Genomic DNA, 13,160 nt, shown 5'->3' on the forward strand with positions numbered 1-13,160 from the left:
TAGACATATTAAACTTTCAAACTAAACCTAATGAAGAAAAAGAAGAAAAGGTGTAATCATTTTAGTCACCAATGACATGGATGTCACGTGTACAATGGCCCCCACCATGTTGTGGTTACATCAAGTAACATTAATAAAGTCAAGGGTTAACACTTAAAATATCTTTAATAGAAAAATTCATTTCGGATTTTTAAATTATTTTTTGGAGTTTTATGATGTAACATAAGATAGAAGAATTTTTGTTATTTTTTACTTTAGGATAGAATTCAATTTGGATTCTTGAATTTTATTTGTACTCAAAAGGAAAAAAATAGTTAGGAAGGAAGATATTAAAAAACATTATTTTTTGAAAAAAGAAGAGTTATTGGGAGTTCTTTCCCTACAACCTAACTTTTAGAATGAAAATCTCTCAAGTAAGAATAGTAAAAGATCCAGTAGACAAAAGTTCTTGAGTTCAAAATTTCCTATGAAAAATGTTCTTAAAGGTGCTTGTTTTAATGAATTTTGAATTCTCAAAAATGTTATTCTTAAGAATATTATAGATATTTTTGGGTATTTCTAGAAAACAAAAAATTTGATTGACCATTGAGAAGCTTTTTTTATATCCTTTGAATTTTTTTAAACCAAAATTCTTGGAAATATTTCAAATATATGTTTGGTTCTCATTATTTTTTCCCTAAGAATATATATTATATTTGTAAAATATTATTTACGTGTTAAAAAAATTATCACGTTACATATCAACAATCAACTATACCATGAATTAATCATGCATGACGTCAAAATTGTGCATCATTTAGACATACATATATGAAATTAAAATCAAACTTAAAACACAATTAAAGATATTTTGCACATTGTACAATTTCCACCTAAAGGATAGAAAACAAACCGAAAAACATCATAGAGGAAGATGTAAAGTGAAATTTTGATTTACATGAGCAAAATATATAGCGTAGTGGGAATTATAGAACTGGTCGGTAAATAAAGAAGTAGTAGGATAGTGAATATTAGTAGTGATGATATATTAGCTAGTATTTTTACACAATAAATCACATTCCTACCACACAGGAATCCACGTTCTCATCCTAGCTCATTCCATGGGAATCAAATTAATTAAAAAAACACACACAAAATGAGCATCAGCATGAGAATCTCATTTTGCTGGGAATAAAACATGTCCAAGAATCCTTTTTGACTATATTATAACAAACATGGAAAAACATATTTTTATCTCCATGTTTAATGGTAGTCTAACAAGATTCCATAAAACAAATGTACTTTTAGCATGTGAAAATATGTGAGAAATGGGGTGTGATTTAATACATCCTTCAATGAGTGGAACAAGAAAAAATAAAAGATGACATTTTTTGTTCTTAGTGATGTAGATCTCACGTGAACACACACAGTATGTTTGATTTAGGGTAATTAATATTTATTATGGATATTTATGAAAATTGAATTTCTACTTTTAATTGATAATTTAGAGGTTAAATATTTATATTCAGATTATTTTTTATTACTGTAATAAATATGCATGTGAAATAAATAAAAAATACTAAGATAGTCAATATTTAATATTTATTATGGATATATATGAGGATTAGATAATTATGCGTGATTATCGTTGAACAAAAAAAAATTACACACGAAAAAAATATTTAAATATTAAGATAGTAAAAATTACTAAGATAGTCAATATTTAATATTTAATACTAAGATAACCTTTTTGAAATCTTTAAAAGATGATGTTTATATATTTATATAAAATAATTTTATTTATATATAGTCTTCGTAAAAATGTTAAAATTTTTTTGACTCTATGGCCTATATAAATAAATTCAACAAGGGGGACAAATTGTATATTTGTATTTGAGTTCAAATCTATATCTGTCGATGTATTATGATTATTACAAACAATTTGAAATAAATTCATTTCTCTTATGAAAGGAGAATAAATAAAAAATAATTATTAATGATACTCAACGTTTATTACAGGTACGTCTAACGGTTGAATTTCTATTTTTAAGTGATAATTCAAAAATTAAGTATTTTTTTTTTTGGGTAGAGTGAGATAAGTAAACAAAAACAAACTAAAACAAAATACAATTGAGGCCTAAAAATTGCAATCCACATGGCATTAGCCAAAATTTCAACTCTGTCGGAGGCTGCTACAAGTCAACACGTGTTACTCCAGAATTTGGTTTCATTTTCGCTAAACCTTCCAGGCTTAAAATGTTTAATTTACTCATTTATATTACTCAGAATAATTATATAAGAAAAAACCAAAAATTATTTATTAAGAGTATACAGAGACATTACATCAGATGATGATACTTAGCAAAACTTTTTCCCTAGCTAACTGGGTGGTAAATAATGTGAATATAAGATATAGATATGGTGATTCAAAAGTTCAATAAAAAGCATGATTACTATATATGATTATAGTAAATTAAAAGTTGTTAAACACTTTAAATTAGCTAAATCTTATACGTGATTAACGGTCCACGTCAATACAACGTCAAATCCGCCCAATAAGCAGGGTACTCAAAACAAAAAAAGTGGATTTGACATTAACATCGAAAGAACTTTGAATCATCGTATGAATGTCATTACTGAGCAAACGGCTTACATGACCCTGATCATAGTTTTTATCATGATGTGATTGATGTTATTTAGATTAATCGTTGTCCATACCTCCTTTTCATTAATTTATAAGGCATCTGGTAAAAAAAAACAACTAATTAATTCCGCAACCGTGATCTGCTTGTCTGTATTTTTTCAGTCTCAATTTCATAAACATCTCATTTTTGAGATGGATAGAGAGGGTGGAAAGAGAAAGATAAAAAAAAGGAGAGAAAATAATATAATATGATGTGATAATTAAGTGATATAATAAAGAGGTTAAATCAAAATAATAATAAAAAGTAAATATACATTTATAATAATTCATGCCAAAAATTATTACTTGTAACTAATCTTTTCATAATAAGTCTGAAACCGAGTTAGTGTTTGTTTTAATATTTAAAATTAAAGTATATATATATGATTGAAATTACTTGCATACAAGCAGAGATTTTTTCTGCACAATAAACTATATGTATTATATTTGTGAAATCTTCTTTTTAAAATACTTATCAAGGAATATGTCACGTTGAGAAAGACTTAATTAACCAAAGCAATCAGAACAATTATGATTCATATTTGAGGATATTATTTTTCTGTTTCTTATGAATATATTTGACCAATTCAAACTATGTGATGTTTCATGCGCAAATCATACCAGGGTTTATATATATATATATAAAAGAAGCTAACTCACCCATCAAAAGACTAAAGGGTATTATTACCAAACATTTTTTTTAAAAAAAAGAAAGAGCATAGAATCATTAAGCTTTATGTGTGTTATCGATTGATGACTCCCGTTTCCTTCTTCAAAATCATGAACTACAGTTACTCCCACAAGCTAAGTTGCATCCTTATTCCTTCAAATCCATAATGAATGACTCTTACCCGTCAATCAACAACTAGTAGAGGAAAAGCCCTTGTGTGCAATAGCATTAAATAGACTATTGTTTTTCTCTACCTATTGAAGTGACTTCATTTGTAAGCGGGGGTGGGAATGGATTTCACTAAAGTTTATGGATTTGACAAGACTAAAGCCAATAACTTAGCTTGGGCGAAATAAAAGTTGTCTCCATTATGAAGAAGATATGTGGCTTGAAGGTGTTGAGGTCAAAATGTCACATTTTAGATAGAAGAGAAACCTCCACTATAGGTATACACTAACACATATCTTTTGCTAATTATAACATGCATTTGAGCATTTGACATTAACATGCACATGACCTGTTTATTCAAGTATCTGTACGTATATATATTGCATGAACAGTATTTTTTTTAAAAATATCAAATCATGTAAATCTTTCAATTTCAATGAATGGGCTCACGTTATGTATATTAAAATATATTGTGTGTGAATGTAATCAAATGGACAAATGGTATGATAATTTCACTTGCATGAATTAAATTTTAATATAAAAGTACAGGAAGTTTAACTAAAAATAATTTTAATCATGGCTATGTTATTGGTAATAATGAACTTCGAAAAACTCTCATCTAAAATTCATTAATGTAAATGGTGAATATGATAGCTAGCAATTCTACGAACAGAAATATCACAATGAATACCATAAAATTTCTCCCGTATATATCGTTAGAACTAAGAAAGCTAAGCGCACACACACAATATATGAACAAGAAAATTATATATAAGAAATTGAACAGGAAAATGTAGAACTACATTGTGTCAATATGCTCTTGGCTATCATATTTAATTTATTACGCTTAAAACTGAAGTTCTTGCAGCAATTGAAATTAAGGATCCTCTGATCACTATAATGTGTCCAAGAGAGGGATCTTGGGTCCGATCTCCTCAACCCGTGGTATATCATGAGACCCATGGACTTATCAATGGCCTCATCAATTGCAGAAATTTTTCTTCAACTATAAAATTAAATCCCTAAATAAAAAAATGATTAGATGGACCAAAATCATATTAGTTATATCCCCATATCTATAATTAAAGATCATGGCTTAACTAAAGTCTTGAAATCTATATATACCAAAAGAAAAATTACGATTTTATTCTTATATAGATAAAATCATTTTATTTTCTAAGTTTACTTATCTCATTAAAGGATACAACTTTCCATATTTAGCCAAGATAGTGCTTTTCCTATTTGAATATGACATATCAATGTATATAAAGGGACACCCACATTCGAGTAGATGATCCAATCTCATATCCTGATATACTTGGACATGTACGTAGTTTTTTCACTAACTTAAGCATTAAATGTCTTTGTAGGAATTTGTATTGCAACAAAGCTTCGAGCATTTAGGTTTCCATGGCCATGGATTTCCCAAATGAGTAAGCTTGTTAAGGATCTTGAGATTTAAATGGTGCCCAGTTACAAAGTTAGTGTGGTACAAGGGACTGAGGGAGCAACTCCCAAAAATATCTAGATATATGTTTGTTTGGGTGTTTGACTAAGGTTGGTGTCTCAACAAATTGGGTCAACCCTAACTTGATGAGGTCCAATGTATACTTTCATTATCTCAAAGAATGTGTGCAAATATGAATTACAAGATTTATTGTTAGAGACAATTGATAGATACATTTTAATTTGGATACATAAAAGTGTTCATGTGGCATTTACAGATTAATCACAATGTCCATCATGAATCATGATCCATGTATAATTCAAAATAGATTATGATTCACTATTTTCTTCACATGATCAATCCATAAGACAATAACAATCAAACACTTGTGACTGTAAAAAGGAGAAATTCCTCAAAATAGTTCAATAATATGTTAACAATAATATATATCAAACATCTCATTAACATATATGTGTTATTTTTTTATTTCTATTATATCATATCACATCATATATATTTATACTTTTCTCTCTTTCTCTTTCAAAATTTCACTTAAGACTTTGGTCTTAGTGTAACTTCCTCTCAAAATATCATCTAATTAATTAACATCCCACCTTATGTATATTTTGGATAAAGAATCGTACCGTATTTCGATATCGGAAAAGATTACGACTTAAACCCCTTACTTTTATTATCCTAAAATCCTTGGAAAATATGAATCATGATTTAACCCTCATAAGAATAAAATCTTCCTACTTTACCACCTTTTTTTTTTATCTCATGTTCAACTTTCTCTATTTATATGAGATACTATTTTCCCTATTTTATCATGGCATATTACCATATAAAGGATAAAGGACACAATATATCCTTATACACTTGAGTGTGAAATCCCTTTGCTAATTTAAGCATTGGCGTGTTTGTAGGTATATATTGATCACCATTCACAACCACTGAGAAACAACGACAAGATAGGAATAAGAGCATAAAATAATCTGAGGTCTAACACAACGAAATTCCGATCCAACTAACATAAAGATCATAAATGAATTACTTGTCGAGGAGCCACTTTCCTCTAGCTATAAACAGAGTTTCAGCAACTTGTATGTTGATTTCTATACATATTAAACTTCCTAAAGCTAATATTAAGTATCAAAGTGCCCTTGCACAGGACGTTATACTCTCACCACTACCACAACACTTAAACTAGGTTAAACTTGGACAAAATTAACTGAAAGTTAAAAAATTAATTAACAATTAAAAATTGAAAGTTTGGTAACTAGAAGTTGAAAAACTAAACTATTATATAAATTATAAATATTTGATAAAATTAATTATTTAAATAGTCAAAAAATGTAAAAAATTAAAAAATTAAAAAAATAATAAAATCATAATTTATTTTTAAAATAAATATATCAAAGATAAAAGTAAAAAAAATATAAAAAATTAAAAGTTAACATTTTAAAAAATATCACTTCAAGTAAAATGTCAAAAACTACTAAAAATTACTGAAAAACTATTAAAAAAAAATTTCCCAAATAATTAAATAAGTTTATCTATTAATAAAAAAAATTAAAAATGAAGTGAAATATTTTATAACATAGCTTTAAAGTCTCTGCTGTCACCAATTATCACGAAATGATTGCATAGAAAAATATGTACGAACACTGAAAGAATATTATCCACTAGTCATTCTTAATTAACACTATTAAGCTCCGTGCCCTGCACAATATATACTAAATTTCAACACTTCTACGTTATTTATACACTTTAAAATATACGCCTTGCTAATTAATCATGCTCGTAGAAATTTATTGTGAGTAATTTACTTTGATAATCTTCAAGTTTTGACAGAAATTAATTTTTGACCGTTGGTTAGGAAATATTATTGATTTTCTTCATTAGCCAAATAATTTTTTTATGTACTCAAAAAATAAATTTATGCCTAACTACTGACCAATATTTAAAGAACTAATAATTAATACATTCATGCATATGGTTAATGAACGAACAACCTATAAAATGTTAACTACGTCACAAACAATAAGAGAACCAAAGTTTAACTCATCGGAATCAAAGGAAGCTTAGGTAACCTAGCATAAATAAAACATTTCCAATTAATCTTAATATAAGAAAAAGATCCATGACAGCAAAAATTAATCAATTCGTTATGACATGCATATGCAGCAGTACTGAAGAAGCTCGTAATTAGAAAATCTTAAAATTTTAGCTGTGTAAAATTATTAACAAAACAATGTGTATTATATATGATCTGCTATATATCATGTATATATATTTATAGACTTATAGTTCAGATTCTAGATTTCACAAATAGTATCTCTGTTTTTATTAACACTCCCAAAGGTTTTAGAGAAACCTAAAATATATATATTTAACTCTAATATCGTATCAAGAAAAGAAAATGATTAGTGTTATTTCTAGATATATAACCATATATACCGATAACTAAAAGATAATTTCATTTTTTTTCTCTATATCATCTTGTTTTTGTGTTTGATTTTTTCTTTCATTATTTTCAGGTAAATTAAACTATCCAGTATACTATGCTATTATGTATACTCATTTGCTAAAAGTTCTTAATTAGAATTCACTGCACAAACTTCAGCAGAAGAAACTAGCATTGCAATTATTTAGCTCAAAAGGAAAAACACATAAAAAAGGTCAAAGAACAGGTACAGTTTACCCATATTTGTAAACTGTAGGGCTTTCAGATAAGTTTTGGATTTCAGTATAGATACTTAGCTAGATAGTGTATGGTCAAGCAAGATTGAACTCTTCCACTTAGAATATATTCTCAAAATATACATGCACACAGAAGCATAAAATTACGGAAGATATAACATGTAGTGTAGGCTTTTACCTGGTTTACAAATATATTATTTATATACTACGTACGTAATCTTTAACATCATGTATCCTCGGTCAAGTTCTAAATGAGCCAAGGGTTTTTAGGTAATTATATATATATGTATATATTTTGCGTTTTCCAAACTTATTATTATATTTAGACGGATCGAGGATTCTACATATTAATTATGAATATACATGCACAAATAGACGAGCATGCACATGCGAAATGATTAAATGCCAACCTCGTTTTGCTGGATTTTATTATCTAAACAGAAAACTGCCGATGCTAACAGATATATAAGACCCAGTATATATAAATGACCAATTTTTTTAATGATGATGTATAAAACAATAGAATCAAAATGTAATTAACAACTAGTGTAAGTAACATATAATAATAAAGTAATCTCTTCTCATTCAGAACAATGAACATGAGTTGGTGGATAATAAAAAACAGAAAGCCGAGGAACCAAAGCATGCATTTCCCCTCTCACGTCACACATCCTGGAAATGACTGATATGAAAAGTCAAGCTCTATATTATAGTACATTATAATAAAAAAAAGTTTAATGTATAATTTTATAGATTTCATCATAAATTATTATTTAAATTATTTTAAGATAATTATTTTTAAAATTAATTAATTATAATTAAATAACTACTTTTTACAGTTTTAGCATAATGTTTTTTCTATAATATAATATAATATAAACTTAACTTTAACCCTCTATAAATTCTTGTCTTCTTTCATAAACTTCATCTCAGCAAGCAAATCTTTGATCTCTCTTTTTTTTCACTTTTTGTGTAGAAAACTGAAAACCCCACATGACCAAGGGGTGTGGCTTTTAAATAATTTTTTCCACTTGAAAAGATGAAAGGGCTAGTCCCATCCCATTATCATCATCAATCTACTCACTGAGCTTTCGAGTCATGTCTATAGTGAATGTACTTGTTTTAACTGTTGCAACCTTCTGTTCCTCAGCTTTCTGTCCCATCCACCAATATTCCAAGAGGAATGTGGGACTCCTTGAGTTTGCTTCCAATCAACCAGCACTCTCTTTCTTTTTCTTTTTTTTCACTCTACTAATTTTATCTCCCTGACTGTTCTGGTAAATAACAAGAAAAAAAGAAAAAGGTAAGGTAGTAGTAGTAACTTGTAAGCAGAAAAAGTGGAAATCTCAATCTCTCTCACACCCTCCCCCACAAGACAGATTTCAAACCAAATAATAAAAAAAGAGCATAACATGACCTTGAATGATATTTGCACCACCAAATAAAACTTAAAGCATGATCATAAAATTAAGGTCTTTTGTGAGGGAGGTGCTGATGCATGCCTTTTTTTTTCTAGGTCTTGTTATAACCTTCTCTTATTGTTAGGTTCTTCAAATGAACTACTTGTGTTGTTGTTGTTGTTGTTGTTTCCTGACCAGTCAAAGAGATGAAATGGATCCAAGGCCTTGGATTCCCTTTGATCATCAGCACCACCAAAACCTTGTGTGAACAAAAGGTCCAAAGGGTCAGCTTCTATTTCTCCCAACTCAGCAAAGAAGTCCTCAGATTGTTGGTTATTAGTACTCTGATGATCCATCAAACTAGGCTTATAAGGGATTCCATCACTGAATTCTCCCTCATCCATCTCAATCTGATGTTTCTCTATGTCTTCCATATTCTCTTCCTTCACACTGTTTGATGAGTTCCCAGCCACAACTGGGGACACATTGCCCTCACTGCTATTGTTATAATTGTTGCTCTCTTCATCATCCTTTGCTTTTGTTGCTGTACCCTTTTGGGAGTTTGAGCCTTCTGAATTCTTTGAATTGGAAGCAGCAGCATTGTTGTTGTTCTTGGATGGCTGTGATCTTGTTGAACCAGCCAGAGCATTTCTTTGTTTTGGCCATGGATGGTTGTGCTCTGATGTGTATGTGATAACCAGCATGTTTGGGTCATTCCTGCTCCTCTCAACTTGCTTCCTCGCAGAACAACCCTTTGAGCTACTGCATCTGTAATAACCCCTGATAGATGCCAACACAAATAAGAAACACTATAACAACACCCAAATGAAAATAAGAAAGAAATATTCCAACGTACACTTTATAATAACATAGGGTTAACACAAAAACTAATTTCTTAACACTCTCTTATTCGTTTGTGACAACTCTCATTCATGATTCAACTACTGACCTAAAAGATAACTGTGTAAAAATCCATAGATATGTCAGAGTACCATAACCACTCTCTGATGAACTTGGTTCAACTTATTTAAAATAAGCATTTGCTTTTGTTTTGCCAGTTTTTTCAGAGAACTAAAAGAAAACGACGAATCTCTAACCAGAGGTGTGCTTGTTAGTATAGTGATTTTTTTTCTAATAATAAAAAAAATGGGTAAAGAGTGTTTTCTGAATGGGAAAGTTTTTAGCCTAGTTGTTTTTTAAACCTCAAAGTGTGACCGGTCCATATTCAATGGTCAAGATTCAAGGAATTAACACGGTATATATCCTAAATTATAGGAAATATAAGATTTTGATTGAATGGTTAAGAAAAAAAAATTTCTTATTACTAAAAAATTAATAATTAACATTTATTTAATAAAAAGTATAATAATTTACAAGAAATTGAGTTTAGAGGAAGAGAATTTGTGATATATATATATATATATATATATATATATATATATATATATATATATATATATATTTGGTGTAGCTATATATTATTCCTAAAATATCTTATCTTACAACGAATAATACATCAATCTTATATACCTAAGGCTAAGGCTAAACTAACAAGAAGCTAACCTGGGATAAGGTGAACCTTTAATGGGTTTCTGACCATATTTTCTCCAAGCCCACAAATCAGACGGAACTACCTCTCCAGTTTGTCTGCTGTTTGCAGCTGCTGGTGCAGGAATACAAACAACCTTTTTGGCCTGGTTCTTCCTGCAACAATTACACAACAACAAAAAAACCACAATAATATTATATCAATTACTTATTATTAATTACTTATTCTCTCCTAAACTTTGACCAAACAACGCGTGATATAAGTAAAGATATTAATAAGAATATTACAAAGAGAAATATAATTACTATGAGATCAGGAAATTTAATTTGGTTTGCAGTGAGTGAAGGAATACGGTTCTGTGATGAGATGATAATGAATGGGGATAAAAGGAATAGGAATTTTCAGGTGGTTTAAGATAAGTTTGGGTGAAAGCTCAGTGTGTGACTGTTATTGTGTGTGTAACACGCCGAGCTATAACTCTAAGTACTCTACTTTTTCAGGTGGATTAAAGCCTACGAAAAGCCTCATTGAATAAGCCATGTTTAGTCCTCATGGCACCAATGAACACTATTTCTCAATTCTCGCTTCATTCGTTTCTGAGAAGCTACATAGCTTAACTGGGCCAGTCAACGGAAAACCGATTTGGAAAGCATAAGAAAAGGAACACAAGTACCTAACTCATGCCAAACCCTACTTTCTCTCTACAGTGTCAACTTCATCACCATATCCACCACCACACTTTCATAAAATTTCACCCCAAGAAAATTAAAAGTAGTGTGTGATTCAGAATTTATGATGCTCCCATGAAATTAAGCATAAATTAAATTTGATTCTATGTGCAGATGTTTATTAATTATGCAAAGTATATATAATATGTTATTATTCTGACCTTCTTTTAAGACCCGGATTCCGTGGAGATGAGATCTGCACTCCTGTGGTGTCTACAAGGCATTCCTTGGAGGTGTTTGCATTCATCACCATGTTGGGTGAAACCAAAGCAGGAGGCTTAATTGGCCTTGGAGAAGGTGCCATGGCTGTGTTGGTGGAATCATATGGTGAGATTGGTAACTTTGCATTGGGAGAGATCTGAATCATGTTTGAGAATATGTTTTTGCAAGGCCTTCTCATGTTGTTGTTGTCATGTTCCTCAAGAATCTTGTGTGCAGTAGCAAAAACAGTAGTAGCAGTAGTAGAACTAGTAGTATTATTAGTAACAGAACCAAAAGTTGCAGCTGCTTCTAATTCCAAGGCACCACCAGTGAAGTAGGCAGAAGCTGAAGGCATGTCAAGCTCCTGAAGGAAGGGATCTCTCATGGTTGAGAAAGGATCACCAAAGTTTGTGTCTTGAATTAGCACAGAAGAAGAAGATGAGAAAGTGATGGGAGGATCAGAAGAAGAAGAAGAGAAGTGTTGGTGGTGGTGCCAGTGATCATTATGAGAGAGGGTGGTGTGAGAAGAAGAATGATGATGATGATGAGATGTGGTATGTAATTGATCAGATGATGAAGTTCCTGTGCCTGTGCCTGTGCTACCATATGCTCCACCACTTGCTCGGAGTATGTCAGTTAAATCACCTTGGTAATTGTCCATGATTATGCTGCTGCAGTACATGCTTTTTTTTCCCTAGCTATTAGTGGAAGAAGAAGAACAAGACCAAGAGCTTGAGCTTGTTGATGCTATATTCAAGTATGAAGAGGAGGAATTAGAAGGGTATGTGTGTGACATGTTTTGGAGCTAGCATAGAAGATGATGGATGATGTTGGAGTATGAGACAACAATATAATTAGAGAAAGATATGTGATGATATGATGAGAGACACATGCAATTGTTGTGGGAATTTTAATTTGTTTGGAGCTAGGCTAGAGATTATTAAGAAGGGGGGGTATGAGCGGAAAGGCTTTCTCCTGGGTTTGGCTGTTAAGAAGCAAGAAAAAGCAAATTAAGGAACAGGTTTTTGGGGGGTTGAAACTGATTGTTCTTCCTCTTCAATAACAAACAAAAGAGAATGGGTTTATAGAGAGAGACAGAGACGCTGACTTTTCACACAAAACAGTTCCATTCAATACACGCAACATCAGGAGAGAGAAGGAATTTTAAATCAAAAAAAGGGTTGGACTAATAAAATAACACAAGTGTAGAGCTGGGAGATTTATCAATCACCATCTAATTAAGGTTCTATTTGATGCCACAGTTTCTTAATAACTTATTATTTATTTATTGTTCTCATTTGTTTAAATTAATATGACAAAACATTTTAGTTTCAAGTTTCAAATAATTCAACATTCGAATTCTGATTTTAGTTATCAAATAAATCATATTAAAAAAATTTATTTTTAGTGTATATTTATGATATGACAAAAATCAATTATTACTTTTGACGATAAATATTTCATATTAAATCTTAAAAAAATATCATCAAAGTTTAAATTTCTAATATATAATTACTTTAAATACTCATTTTCATCATATTTGTGCATGTATTAGTCTTGTTTTATCATGTACGTTACTTTTGCTCTATTCAAGCAATATGTCCTATAAAAGATATTTGTAGTGTGACTATT

General features: G+C 30.0%; 1 protein-coding gene across 6 annotated transcripts; it reads right to left on the reverse strand.

Moving 5' to 3' along the window:
• Nucleotides 1-7,453: 7,453 nt before the first annotated feature.
• LOC100805707 (probable WRKY transcription factor 14) lies at nucleotides 7,454-12,628 on the reverse strand. 6 transcript variants are annotated; one of them, XM_041005331.1, is made up of 4 exons: nucleotides 11,489-12,628; nucleotides 10,614-10,754; nucleotides 9,246-9,830; nucleotides 7,454-8,919 (listed from the first exon to the last, which is right to left on the reverse strand). In XM_041005331.1, exons 1-4 carry the CDS (start codon nucleotides 12,208-12,210, stop codon nucleotides 8,862-8,864), a joined length of 1,506 nt encoding a protein of 501 aa, XP_040861265.1. In that variant the 5' UTR covers nucleotides 12,211-12,628; the 3' UTR covers nucleotides 7,454-8,861. The 6 variants fall into 6 exon arrangements, 4 of the variants coding, with proteins under 4 accessions (XP_040861265.1, XP_003534796.2, XP_006586862.1 ...); XM_006586799.4 differs by having other exon boundaries at nucleotides 8,446-8,924; nucleotides 11,489-12,627; XR_005886487.1 differs by having other exon boundaries at nucleotides 8,506-8,924; nucleotides 9,068-9,830; nucleotides 11,489-12,626.
• Nucleotides 12,629-13,160: the final 532 nt, after the last annotated feature.

The sequence above is a fragment of the Glycine max genome, chromosome 9 (genome assembly GCF_000004515.6).
Source record: "Glycine max cultivar Williams 82 chromosome 9, Glycine_max_v4.0, whole genome shotgun sequence".
Classification (NCBI taxonomy): domain Eukaryota; kingdom Viridiplantae; phylum Streptophyta; class Magnoliopsida; order Fabales; family Fabaceae; genus Glycine; species Glycine max.